The following is a 14696-nucleotide window of genomic DNA, read 5'->3' on the forward strand; positions in this document are numbered from 1 at the left end:
TTTTTCCTGGGGCTGTATCATGGGAACTCCTTGCTCAGCTGTCCTCACATTTGAATCACTAACCCCAGACTACGCTCCCATGAGGCACAGCAAATTTCAAGAACCCGCACAAGCACATGGACATCAGAGCACTAAGGAGTCCTCCTTTGGGACTTCCCGTCCTTAGCTAGAACAGAGCTGGGGCTCCATTATAATATTTTATAAAATGAGAGGGAGAATGGAGGGGACAGGCACTCATCTCCATCAGCACCACAGCAGGCTCGGAGGGGTGTTAAGTGGCCCTTCATCTCAATGAGATGTTCTCAGCAGAAAGAAGAAAAGGAGTACTTGTGGCACCTTAGAGACTAACACATTTATTTGCATCCGATGAAGTGAGCTGTAGCTCATGAACGCTTATGCTCAAATAAATTTGTTAGTCTGTAAGGTGCCACAAGTACTCCTTTTCTTTTTGCGGATACAGACTAACAAGGCTGCTACTCTGAAATCAGCAGAAAGAGAATACCTCATGGAGATGAATGTAGTCTGAGATGTGTGAACTGCTCCATTCACATCCCTGGGTGTTCCCTTCCCCTCTCCCCAGTGCTGGAGAGTTTCTGACCTGTGTCAAGTATAACCTGTTCTCACCTCCTCATCCCAGTCTCAGCAGTGTGTTCTTGGTGTATGCTGAGCATGCCTCCCCCACCCAGAGGGGCAAGGTTTCCCAGATCCTGGCTCATATGGGGGGATAGTGAGAGGGGCTTAGATACCCCCATAATCTGAGTCACAGGAGGTGGGGGCAGTTAAGGAGGGGTCAACCCCTCACAGATGCGCATGGGCTCCTAGATCCTGGTGTGCAAACATGGGGGCAGGCAGCTGGGCTCAGACTCCTCCGGGGGGCAGGGACCCCCAGATCCCAGAGGGTGAGGAGTTCAGACATCCCCTGATAGGAAAGGTCCCTCCAGAACCTGGTTCACAAGATGAGGAGCAGGAAATGGGGGGTGGGGGGCAGGGTCACATCCCTGAAGACAGGCTGTGGGCCACCAGATCATGGTACACAGACAGGAAGGGAATGTGGAACTTACAGGCACATCTGCCCCTATTCTCCCCCAGTCCCTCATCACTCCCCCCTGTTGCCGGCACAGAGTGCCCGAGGCAAGCAACAGTTGGGTTTGTTGCCCGGTGTGCGTTGCACCAATGACTACAACGGGGTGGAGAAGCAGAGAGTTTTATTTGAAGCTTTAGATATGGCGCAGGGAGACTGAATTGTTTTAAATTTTGCAGCTTTGAATGCAGATTACACTATATAATTTATATTTTTTATTTAATTATATAAGTATATATAATTAATTATTTGTTGTTTTGTATAATATTGTAGCTAATTAGCTAAAGCGGCTAGTTATGTTTTTTTTTTTATTAGCATTGCTTGAGCTTTGCTTTATTTGGTTATATTTGTTACTAGTTTTTCTTAAATATTTTTTATTTATATGTTTTTTTGGCCGAAGCTGGTTTTGGCTAGCGAGCCGTGTGCAAATTTGTTTGTTTGTGTGCTAGCTTTTTTATAGTTTTGCAGGGTTACAGAAAGTTTAAGGAGCGGAGGAGCTTCAGTTTGCCTGGGCCTAGAGCAAGAGGGCTTCATCGACACTTGTGGTCTTTTACCCTTCCGAGTTTCCTAGAGTAGTGCCCAGTGTCACCAACACCCCCTTTCTCGATGTCCCCCCATCTCTTCGTAGTCCCCCAGTCTCCTCACCTGATCCCAACCCCTCTCCCCAACCACTTTTCCACCCCTAAACACTCTCCCCTCCCAGTGAGCATTTGCTTGCACAGTTTCTTTTCAAAAGATGGTTTCAAGCACCTTCTGGACATTGTGCTATACTGTGATTATATTTCCCCAAAATAAAAACCTTGACAGAGGCAGACTAGCACAATATACCTGCTGTTTTTACTCCACATTTCTGCACTAGGTTGGACTGGAATTCTCAGTGCCCAGACTGGTCTCAGATTCAGTAACCATAACATACTCTCAGAGCCACTCAAGTGTTGTGATATAAAGGTAGTTTTCCAGGTAATTACCCTCTCTGCACATGCTCAGTATAATCCATTAGGCACATGAATAGGCACGAAAGCCCTAGCATGCCTACCTAGAGAAGCAAACTGCTTTTCAATAACATTTTAATCTGAAGTCCCCCAAAGGACTGGTGGATGACGTGCACTCTGTTGGGGGTCCCTTGAGCATTTGAGATCCTGGTGCAATGACCTGAGCTCTGGTTTGATCTCTGTCTGTGAGGGGAAAAAACACTGACAGAATGTGGCAACTTTAAGAAAAGCTGCTTTTTCAGGGAGATGTGTTGCAGGAACTCCTTTGCCAAATGGCCCCAAGTTTGACAATACCCTGGGCCCCCATGATACACACCAAATTTCAACACAATCCAATTAACTGTCCAGATTTTAAAGCACTTCGAACAGCTGAACTTTAAACGGACAGCTGGTCTTCACCTTATCCATGACTGTTCTTTCCAAAGTTATGGTCTCTGACTTTTACCAGTTAAAAGTCTATCTATTTATCCATAGCCAGGGCATTTAATCTTACAGATCATATACCAAACACTTTCAAGTTCCTGCTCTGTGAATGACTGCTGAAGATTCCAAACCTTTCCCATCCCCCAAACACTGAATAATGAGTTAGCTGAGCAACCTGAACTATGAATGGATTTAAATGAGAGAGATGTGTGCAGAAGCCTTTCCCACCCTCTCGCCCAAGCAGGTGTTGCCATGCTGGTGCAACAGATGCCACAAACACGGAACCCCAAAACATTGGGAAATTCAGCAAAAAAAATTGGGGATTGGTCCTGCTTTGAGCAGGGGGTTGGACTAGATGACCTCCTGAGGTCCCTTCCAACTCTGATATTCTATGGATGTCATTGTGCTTATGTAAATCAGAAACAAAGATGATCACATGGAAATCAAAATCATTATTTCATTAGATCCCTGCAGGCAGGTCTGCCTGAGATGGAACACAACCTAGAGGGATTCTGGGATAATTCATACATTATTAACTCACCTCTGGGATACTATTGTTTCCTTTTGGTTACAGCAATATATATATATACACACACACACACACACACACACACACACTGTAAGCATATGGAAACAACACTATCCCAAAGTTGAGTTTACACACACACACACGATTTTTAAATTAGTCTGTAGAATTTAGCCACATATTCCCATTAAAAATAATGGAAAACAGATCTAAATCCTTTGGCTTGCTATGAAAATCTCAAGTATATATGATAGCTTGTAAGACAGATTCCACTATTACAGTAACAGAAAGCATTTTTCTAGGGTCTCTGAGTAACCTGCAAGCAAGATGCTGTATCCTAGAATTTGCATTTGCACATAGTCCAACTGTGCTGCCTCTGACTATGAGCAAATGCAAATTCTCTACTGAGTCATTACATCCCAGTTGGAATAATGAATTTTATGCAGCACTTACTAGAAAAATGCATCAAATCCCACCAATTAATAGCTACTTCCCAAAAGGCAGGGCAAAAAGAAGCTCTTTCTTTCTTTCACTGGCTTTGTTTTCATATCAATTCAAACTGCAGAGGCAATGAGTCATAATTTGTAATCACTAATTTTTCTGACCCTCTCCAAAAGAATTACTGTAGCTCCATGGCAATGTTACTGTAAAGAGAACAGATAAAGGAAATGCCCAGGCTATTTTCTAGGAATCATAATATGCAGGCATAAAAATTTGCCCTTGGTTGAAACTTGACCTATCAGGCCATATTCTGCTCTCAGTACAGAAAGCTTTTTGAAGGGCTTTGTGTTAAGTGGTTTTAAAGACTAAAAAGCCCTGGTAATTTTTAAAAAGACAGTCAGTGAACCAGGCCCAAGTTCAGGTTTGTAACAAATGCAGAAGTTTGGTAAATTTATCCAATAGTGTATAAATAACGAGATGAAGCAGATATATTTCTAAGATATTATCCAAATAATCCACCATAATTTCATTGACTTCAATGGAGTGGCATCAGATTTACAAAGATATAACTGTGATCACAATCTGACCCAACATCTCAAGCTGGAAATAACTTTATTCTTTTATGTATATAAATATGATATATTAAAAACACTTAAGTTGGTCATTTTCATGTATTCACACACTGAAATAAACAAAAGGATTTGTTCTGAACAATTCTTAAGCTCAAGGGCTCCATCATGTAAATTTCTGAGCTCCTTTTGTTAGATAATGAGCACCTTCAACTCCCACCGGATGCAGAGGGAGGTAGAAGTGCATGCTACCTTGCAGGATCTAGCCTGTATGTTCCTCTGTGAAGGAAAGTTCTTTTAAATGTACTGTCTGAAAATTAATAAATATAAATCCATAATATAGTTTAATCAACTCAGCGCTTTTGGAAAAAAATAATCACAATCACATTTTAGTAACTGATACGAACACAGACGATAACTGATATTCTCTCTGTGTGAGATCACATATCTACATGAGGAGCCCGTTCTCCTCCATGTGATGAAAAAGATAAAAAAAAAATCCTGCAGCAGGTTCTAAGAATCTTTTAACTGATTCACCACTAGATGGCATCTGTGCCCATCTACCGGTAAAACAAAGCTTAAGGGTTATCAACTATATAGTTATTCATATAAATGAGTTTACAATGAGCATCAATATGGATTCCAGCCACATCTAGCAGAAGTCCTATTTTACAAACATAAGGGACACCAGATTTTGCCAGTTTTATTCATGCTAAGAAGTGCCTTACCCTGCAAGCAAATCTCAACTCATCCAAGGTTATCAACAGATTTTATGCTGAAAATGTAGGACCTCCAGAGTATAGGGAGTTGAATGAACCACCTCACAACAATGCTATAGTGCTGCTTTGCTTAAATAAATAGGTAAAATAAAGTACATTTTCCTGGAAACCAAATAAACAGCATGCCAAAAGTGTGACATAGGTTGTCCCCATAGATAGGGTGACCAGATAGCAACTGTGAAAAAACGGGACCTGGGGCGGGGATGGGGCAGAGAGAGGAAGAGAAGATAGGCGTCTGTCAAGGTTCCTTCCCCATGCTGAACTCTAGCATACAGATGAGGGGACCTGCACGAAAGACCCCCTAAGCTTATTCTTACCAGCTTAGGTTAAAAACTTCCCCAAGGTACAAACTTTGCCTTGTCCTTGAACAGTATGCTGCCACCACCAAGCGTGTTAAACAAAGAACAGGGAAAGAGACCACTTGGAGACGTCTTCCCCTAAAATATCCCCCAAGCCCTACACACCCCCTTTCCTGGGGAGGCTTGATAAAAATCCTCACCAATTGGTACAGGTGAACACAGACCCAAACCCTTGGATCTTAAGAACAATAGAAAAATCAATCAGGTTCTTAAAAGAAGAATTTTAATTAAAGAAAAGGTAACAGAATCATCTCTGTAAAATCAGGATGGTAAATACCTTACAGGGTAATCAGATTCAAAACATAGAGAATCTCTCTAGGGAAAACCTTAAGTTACAAAAAGACCCAAAAATAGGAATATACATTCCCTCCAGCACAGCTTATTTTACCATTCATTAAACAAAAGGAAATCTAATGCATTTCTAGCTAGATTACTTACTAACTTAACAGGAGTTGGAAGGCTTGCATTTCTGATCTGTTCCCAGCAAAAGCATTACACAGACAGAGCAAACCCTTTGTTCCACCACCCCCGTCCAGATTTGAAAGTATCTTGTCCCCTCATTGGTCATTTTGGGTCAGGTGCCAGCGAGGTTACCTTATCTTCTTAACCCTTTACAGGTGAAAGGGTTTTGCCTCTGGCCAGGAGGGATTTTATAGCACTGTATACAGAAAGGTGGTTACCCTTCCCTTTATATTTATGACAGCGCCTATATAAGAAAAAGTCCCAAAAAACCAGGACTGTCCCTGTAAAAATGGGACATCTGGTCACCCTACCCATAGACCAAAATAGGAAAGAAATCCATCACCTAAGTATCTCTGTTTCAGCTAGAATATACATTCAGATTTAGGGACAAATCTTAAAGCCCTTACTCAGGCTAAACTACTGTGCTGTGAAAGTAAGGATAGCGGGACAGAGGAGGGACGACATCTTCTTGTAAGTTTGTGCTTCTCCAAATGCTCTGTTGAGGCTCAGTAAACAGTATTTATCACTCACCTGACCACTCTGTGTGAATCTGTGAGATTAACAAATACACCAAACAGTTAGGTTTTATTTCTTTTCCAATGGACAAAATTCATATAGCTATATGTCATTCTCTTCCCTTTATAGGAGAGATTAGACTTTAGTGTCTGAAGGGTTATGTTTGTGCTCGCTTTGGAAATAAGGCAAAAAGGCAAGGGAAAGTACAGTCCTTATAAAGTCCCCTTCTTTAACAGAAAATCTGTTTAAAAACTGGAGTCATTAGGTTTAATTCAATACAGGGGGAGAAGGATAAGAAAAGTTCCTGGATGTATATATAAATATAGTCACGGGTAATCAGTTACCTTCTTTCTAAGACATGTGGAACACAGAAATAAATTCATGCTCTCTTACTGCAGTCATTTGTTTGCAAAATACAAAGGATTTTCAACACTTGACCAATATAAAGTATTTTCTAAAAACATTTAAAGGTTAACTATGATGAAAGTCAGACCCCTTATAAAATGAGCTATCCAGGCTGCTCAGATATAGACATAATAAATGTACAAATTTATTTCTAGCATCAGATTACCCTGTAAAATATGTGCTGTAAAATATGCAGTAATGCTCACTTCGGGAAAAACACAATCAAATCAAGGACATGTGGTTATCTTACATGTGGGGAGGGAAGGAAGGTTATTTGGAAAGATGATATCTTCCCATATCATTGGTTACAAAAAAGACACACGTTTCCTTCACAGTATATTAAAAATTACATAAGGTCAGATTCTGATCTCTGTTATAACGGCATAAATCCAAAGAAAGCCTCATTGACTGGAATGGAGTTACTCCATATTTACACCAATGTAATGGAATTCTGAATCTGGCCCACACAGATTAGAATCACAAAATATCAGGGTTGGAAGGGACCTCAGGAGGTCATCTAGTCCAACCTCCTGCTCAAAACAGAACCAATCCGCAACTAAATCACCCTGGCCAGGGCTTTGTCAAGCCTGACCTTAAAAACCTCTAAGGAATGAGATTCCACCACCTCCCTAGGTAATGCATTCCAGTGCTTCACCACTCTCCTAGTGAACAAGTTTTTCCTAATATCCAACCTAAACCTCCCCCACTGCAACTTGAGACCATTACTCCTTGTTCTGTCATCTGCTACCACTGAGAATAGTCTAGATCCATTCTCTTTGGAACCCCCTTTCAGGTAGGTGAAAGCAGCTATCAAATCCCCCCTCATTCTTCTCTTCCGCAGACTAAACAATCCCAGTTCCCTCAGCCTCTCCTCATAAGTCATGTGTTCCAGTCTCCTAATCATTTTTGTTGCCCTCTGCTGGACACTTTCCAATTTTTCCACATCCTTCTTGTAGTGTGGGGCCGAAAACTGGATACAGTACTCCAGATGAGGCCTCACCAATGTTGAATAGAGGGAAACGATCACGTCCCTCGATCTGCTGGCAATGCCCCTACTTATACAGCCCAAAATGCCGTTAGCCTTCTTGGCAACAAGGGCACACTGCTGACTCATATCCAGCTTCTCATCCACTGTAACCCCTAGGTCCTTTTCTGCAGAACTGCTGCCTAGCCATTTGGTCCCTAGTCTGTAGCGATGCATGGGATTCTTCCGTCCTAAGTGCAGGACTCTGCACTTGTCCTTGCCGAACCTCATCAGATTTCTTTTGGCCCAATCCTCTAATTTGTCTAGGTCCCTCTGTATCCTATCCCTACCCTCCAGCGTATCCCAGTTTAGTGTCATCTGCAAACTTGCTGAGGGTGCAGTCCACGCCATCGTCCAGATCATTAATGAAGATATTGAACAAAACCAGCCCCAGGACCGACCCTTGGGGCACTTCGCTTCATACCGGCTGCCAACTAGACATGGAGCAATTGATTGCTACCCGATGAGCCCGACGATCTAGCCGGCTTTCTATCCACCTTATAGTCCATTCATCCAGCCCATACTTCTTTAACTTGCTGGCATCAGTTCAAAGCATTTTTTAATATGAAACTTAACTGCCAATTTATTGATAGGAACAAATCACACTACTTTGAAGTCAAGAGCTGCAAGTAATTTGTTTGCTCCCAGCCCTAAGGTTTCTGTAAGATGTGTGAGCTTGTGCTTAGAATGACTTCAAAATTCTAATAAACGTCTGAGAAGTCATTATACTATAATAATACTTTTATTTGAAAAAATTGTACTAGTCTGGCTGACTGCTGAACACTGACAGGAATACTAAAGATATTGAAAACTGCAACGTCTGCCCAAAGAGGGGCAGAACTCATCCCATCTGAGCTTCCCAACTTCGTAACAATACACCTATCCACAATCTGTTTGCAAATTCAGAGCTGTTAGCAGAGTCTAATGCTGGGGTGGGCAAACTTTTTGGCCTGAGGGCCACATCAGGGAATAGAAATTGTATGGCGGGCCATGAATGCTCACAAAATTGGGGTTGGGGTGAGGGCTCTGGGGTGGGGCTGGGGATGAGAGGTTTGGGGTGCAGGAGGATGCTCTGTGCCGGGATCGAGGGGTTTGGAGAGTGGGAGGGGGATCAGGGCTGGGGCAGGGGCTTGGGGTGTGGGGAGAGGCTATGGGGTATAGGCTCTGAGCGGGGCTTACCTTAAGTGGCTTCCGGAAGGAGTAGTATGTCCCTTCTCCGGCTCCTACGCATGGAGTGGCCCCCGACCCTCAGAGTGGGGCCATGCGGCTGTTCCGGGAGCTGCGTGGTGCGGCCCCCAACCTGGCGCCCCGGCTGGAGCACCGGAGCGGGGCAGAGTCGCGTGGTGCGGCTCTTGACCTGGCACCCCGGCTGGAGAGGGGCAAGCCCCAGACCCCGCTTCCCAGCAGGAGCTCACGGGCCATAGTTTGCCCACCCCTGACCTAATGTATTGCAGGTTCTGAACCACCAGTCCCTCTCCAGGGATAGTAGCACAGAAATCTTAACAGGGTTTGCACCGCAAGCTCAGAATTTGTTTCCCACCGGAATGTAACTGCTTAAAGAAAACCTCGGGAAAGTTTCTATGCAGCCATGACCAGCTATTTGGATCATAGTAACTATTTGTATAGCTCTACAAAGGCCTGATTCTGCAATCTTTCTGCATACACACCTCCCAGTGAAGAGCAAGGGAGCTACACAGGCGAAAGGGCTGCAGGAGTGGGTACTAACTGGATTTAGGGCCCAATTCACCTTTGTGCAGATGGACGGCACAAGACATAAGTTGCGCATAGGCCTTGTGATGGCTCCCAGCACAGGGTAACTTTCAAGCATGGTGCTTTACAGAGCTATCCAGGTAACCGTGTTTTTTAAATCTATGGCCTGATATTCAGCTTTTAACTTGCACTTATTAACTGGAATATCTCACTTCTGGCTTTCTCCTAATCTGAGATATTGGTCCTGAGAAAACTACACACATACTTCATGAGCACTACTGCACTGCAAAGGTCAAACTACATTGCACAGAAAAATTGGAGATTCTAAAACAGTTGCTTGGAGGTGACCTAAAAAATGAGTTTGTATCTTATATGATATGTAAGGAGAGGCCAAAAGGGGGTACTGTTCAGAACAAAGGGGCTGGGGGAGGTTAATTTTTTCATTTGAAATATGAAGAATATAATAAAGTTTGGCTTTCCTTGCTTTTCTCTCCAGAGTCTCCTCCAGCAAAAACAGCTAGATAAGGACTGATATTCTAATGAGGAAAAAAATAAAAAAACAGTAAATGAACTTTAAATTGCCGAAGCCCTGAGCTGTTGGGGGGGGGGGGGGGGGCTGAAGCTCAGAGCCCCAAACTTAAGATATGGGGTGGCAATTTGCGGGGGGGAGGGAGGGGGCGGCGTAATGGATGTCACAATTATTTTTTAAGTTCAAAGAGGGTCACCAGCAGAAAAAGGTTGAGAAACACTGATTTAAACCAACACGATGGTTGATGGATCCTAAAGTATAAGGGCTTGCACGGGAGACTGTAGAAATCTATCCCTATAAATAATATATCTATCAGAAATCAGAGGGAAAAACAAACATCACAGTGACATGGTGGTGCTTCTTGGGAAACTACATTCTAATACAAACAGCCATCTAGGTATTCACACACAGTCCCACAAATCAGTAATACATCCCTTAAAAGGTGACTTGCAAAAGGGGGGTGGGAGGAGGGTGGGGTTGTGCTTTTTGGCTTTTTCGTCATGAGTAAAGGCGGCATAAACACTCTCATCCTCCTTGCCTTCCCTCCCTCCCCCACAAAAAGAAAGTTTTATGCTTGCCTTTTTTACTATAGAAATATCAGGAACATCAAGACTTGTCTTTCCTTAAAATAATTTTTTTAAATGGCTTCTCGGGAGGAACTGGAGTGGGAGCTCTCTCAACCATTAAATGAAGGGACAAGGGTGTTAAGCCTTTAACAAAAAGGTTTTCACTCTCAACTGTTTACCAGGCACAGGAGTTAAAAAGAGACAACAAAAACAAACAAAACCCAGAGGTTTGAACAGGCTAACTAAATATCCTTTCCTTTCCTAGCTTTCACTTCCTTAGTATTTGCAATATAATCATTTCACTAATTCTCCTGCCACCCTGAGTCTCCTTGAAAAAACAGACTAGACATGACCTAAATTTCTTATAGAACAACAAAGCAGACCTTCTTTATGCATATCAATGAAGCAGACGACCACAAGCCTTTGTTTTTATCCTTTTGTAGGTCACCTTCAACCAACAGCACCTTTTTAGCATGGAGACGTGTATACAACATTGCTTTTAAACTAGTTTCACATAAAGATTGGAAGCGAGAGTCATAAAATCAGATTGGTGCCTAATCTCAAGGAGGATCTTGGAGAGAAAGTGACATATACCTAATGGTGTCATAATGAGCCAAACAACCATGCAACACTTCATGCAGGTCACCAGTGAGCACAGATGAGAATCAGGTAACACTTTGTGAGAACAGAGACCAGATGGGGTGGTACAACTGTAGACACACCTCAGTCACACAGACAGACTGCTTACCCTCAGGTTTAGTGGTAGTACCATCTTTAGGCAAATTTAAAAAAAATAAGGAGAGGGTAAATAGGGAAGAGTTAGTAATATTAACAGAAGTGGGCACTGTACATTAGCTACAGAAATAAGCAAAAAAATCAATACAATTAAAGAAATGAAACCGGAAAAGAATATTTGGTTAATCAGCAACTCAAAGCATGAAGCATCTGAACCGGTCTTAGCATCAGATTAGTTTGGTCCCATTGCAACCATGTATTAAAGACAGCTTTGCTAAATCCCATTCCTTTGCTTGCCTTGCCCATTCCTCTTGGAGTAATGGGCAAGGCAACCAAAGGAAATTGCATGTGCAATTTTTTCTACGGGCAAAAAGGAAAGGAGTGCCCTTTAGAGCTGATCCAATCCATGCATCATTTAAACAAGAAATAGAGTATCAGAGAAGAGCAGTAAACACACTCTGCTTTGGAGTGAGACTAACAGAGCACTTTCACTTTTCTGTGTTCAGCCTCTAAAGTTTGGGAAATGACAAGAAACATGCATTTAACTCCAGTATTCTGTCTGCAGTTCTCACTGCACCATGAAGTCAATGTGAGCAACTAATTTAAGCCAGGGCAAACACTTCACAACAAAACCACTGAAACAAACGGAGCCACTGAACTGAAGTTAAGACAAAGATTTTAGCAGTAAGTGAAGCCTGCCATCAGAAGGAATATATACATATATCCTAATATAATTCATACAGTATTTCCCATTACACTGACAAGAGAGCCAGGGTATCCTGTGCTATGAAGTCAAGTTTTCAACTGATACAGCTAAGGTTCAGCAATCTGCACAACAGGAGGCAAGGTATCTGTTCTCATACCACTTAGCGACCTGCTACAATCACTTAATCTGGTAGAAGTCAATGGAGTTGCATCAGCGTAAGGCTGATGTAAATTACAATAAATTTCAGAATCAGATCCTAGCTCAGGTAATTAGCTCTCCCTGGGTCAAATCTAGGCTAATGAAAACTGACAAGCAAGCAAATAATCTAGCAACTGTTTTTAGCTGTTTCTGAACTGTATTTCCTCATCCATGCAGCCTGCCATGCCACCTGAAAAGTACATTCTACATCAAATGGTGACTTCACTTGTCAGCATGAAAAAATTGGGGCAACAGAAAATGGCAAAAGGAACACAAAGCATGTTTTAAACCATCAAAAAGAGCCTGAGTGGAGGAAGGTGAACTTGTGCCTTTAACGTAGGCCAAAAAAGTAACTACATCATACTCACAAATCAGTCAGATTCCTCTCTTTGCTTCTCTATCCCTTACTTATATGAAGAGACAGCTCCTTAGCTCAGGATCAAATGCAGCTAAGACATACTTAATGCTACCCAAAGCATAAAACAACTTGCAGTAAACTTGTTCTTTAGTTCCAGAGGGGCTACACCACGGTGAACTGGGCAGCAAGTATCCTCCCCTGGACTGTCAGAGTCAAAACAACATCTCTTCACAACATAAATGTGCTGATTAGTGCTGGAAACGGAGGAAGAAAGAAAAGTGTTTCAAAGCAAACTGTGTTTCCTGCAAGGCTGATTCCCTCTGGAAATGTCTTTTTCTTTAGCCCCCGTTGCCAGAGAGCACAGACTGGTTCTGGACTGCTAGTGACCATCTTGTTGGAGACGTGGCTTATATTCAGAACAAGCCATCTAATACTAAAGTCACGTAGTTTATAATACTGGAGAAATTATCTGTTTTCTAAGAGAACACAGAGGCTCACCTAGTGATGCGTACGAGCCTGGGGGCAGGGCTGCCGCGGAACTGAAAGGGGTGGAAGCTCCAGAAGATGTTACTTTCGACTTGGCACTAGCTGCTGCATTCACATCGATGTCACTGCGAGACCGCTGCAGAGATCCTGGGGTTGACACGGATTTTGTACTCACTGTAGAGGCTTTAGACAGGGGTGGGGAACAGACACACAATCAAGGCTAGTGAGGATTAATTTGTTTGACTCTTCGTTTCAAAGCACCCAGTTAGCAACTGAATAAGAACGTTCAAGTGTTCCCAGTGTGAGACTTCAGTGCTCATGTAAAGGGCCAGAAAGACCATGATGCACAATGTACTCACAGAGAGAGTGTAAGCTTCCCCTTGCTGCCCTGCAAATGTGTCCCAGCCTTGACCTAAGAGGCCACCTCTAGGGTAGTTCAGTCTCTACAACCCGTTCAAGCCTTGGCCTCTCTGCTGAGATGGCAAACAAGGCCCTAATCAAGGGCAGTTCGGGTGGTGGCTATGTGATGCAGGCCATGTTTACACTACAGGGATTATAGTGGCCTAGCTATGGCACAACCCCATAACGTAGATGCAATCTATACCAATGGAAGGCATATTCCTGCCAGTGTAGAAACACCATCACCCTGAGCAACAGTAGGCAAATCCATGGAAGCATTATTCCGCGGCCTAACTGGGTCTACACCAGGGGTTACGTCAGAGTAGCTACATTGCTTGGGGTATGGATTTTTCACACCCCTGAGCGATGTAGCTATGTTGCCCTAACTTTTAAGTGAAGACCAAGCTATAGCCCCATCTACTGAGACCTAGACTGTGAAATTCAATGTAGTTCACACATAGCACCACTCACCAACTAGTAAAATTTTGGGGCAACTCCTGAGCTGGAATACCTAGAAGTAGTGACCTAGATGTCAATGATTTCGTATCTCATTACCAGTGCCCTGTTCTTTTCTAAGTACAGTTTCCCCTACTCTCATCAGTCCATTAAAATATATTGCCTCATCCACCATGTCTCTCTTTATTTTGAACTAATTCACAGTGCTGTTCTGCAATGGTATCTGTGAGCAGAAAAATATATTACTTATATGTAAGCCTGGAGTCTGTCATGGAGCTCATGGATTCTGTGATTTTACAGGACTTCTGCAATGGCCAATGCAGCTGGCCCAGGGGCTGCCTGAGCAGCTCGGGCAGCCCCTGGGCCAGCTGCACCAGTTGCTGCTGGGGCAGTCTCGGGCCACCGTACCACCACCACCACCCCCACAATCAGCAGAAGGAGTTTGGGTGTGGGAGGGGAATCAGGGCTGGGGCAAGGATTTGGGGCACTGGACTGGGTGAGGGCTCCGAGTAGCGCTTACCTCGGGGGGCTCCCCGGAAGCAGCAACATGTTCCTTGGCTCCTAGGCGGAAGCATGGCCAGACGGCTCCACATGCTGCCCCAACCCCGAGCACTGGCTTTGCAGCTCCCATTGGCCAGGAACCATGATCAATGGGAGCTGCGGAGCCAGTGCTCGGGGCAGAGGCAGTGTGCAGAACTGCCTGGCCACGCCTCCACCTAGGGACATGTCGCTGCTTCCAGAGAGCTGTGCAGAGCCAGGTAGCGAACCCGCCAGCCCCACAAAATCTCTCCCCGCTCCCAGCAGCAGCAGGGGTCCTGGGCCGCTGCCTCCCCCAGCACCTGCAGGGGTCCTGGGCTGCCCCACCCACCCCTGAACACCTGCGGCGCCCCTCAGCCACCCCCTGCCCCAGAGCACCCGCAGTGCCCCTGGGCTGCCTGCTGCTCCAGAGCACCCAAGATTTAGTCAGGGGTATATA

At 43.9% G+C, this 14696-nt stretch overlaps 1 protein-coding gene across 1 annotated transcript in view; it reads right to left on the reverse strand.

Annotated features, from left to right (window-relative positions):
- CLASP1 (cytoplasmic linker associated protein 1) overlaps nt 1–14696 on the reverse strand; it is a 266679-nt gene that overhangs the window by 104833 nt on the left and 147150 nt on the right. Inside the window, exon 19 of the mRNA XM_084643407.1 lies at nt 12878–13048. Coding sequence (XP_084499533.1) covers nt 12878–13048 — 171 coding nt within the window. The remainder of the gene's footprint in view (nt 1–12877; nt 13049–14696) is intronic.

The sequence above is a fragment of the Lepidochelys olivacea genome (assembly GCF_965140295.1).
Source record: "Lepidochelys olivacea isolate rLepOli2 genome assembly, chromosome: 11".
NCBI lineage: Eukaryota > Metazoa > Chordata > Testudines > Cheloniidae > Lepidochelys > Lepidochelys olivacea.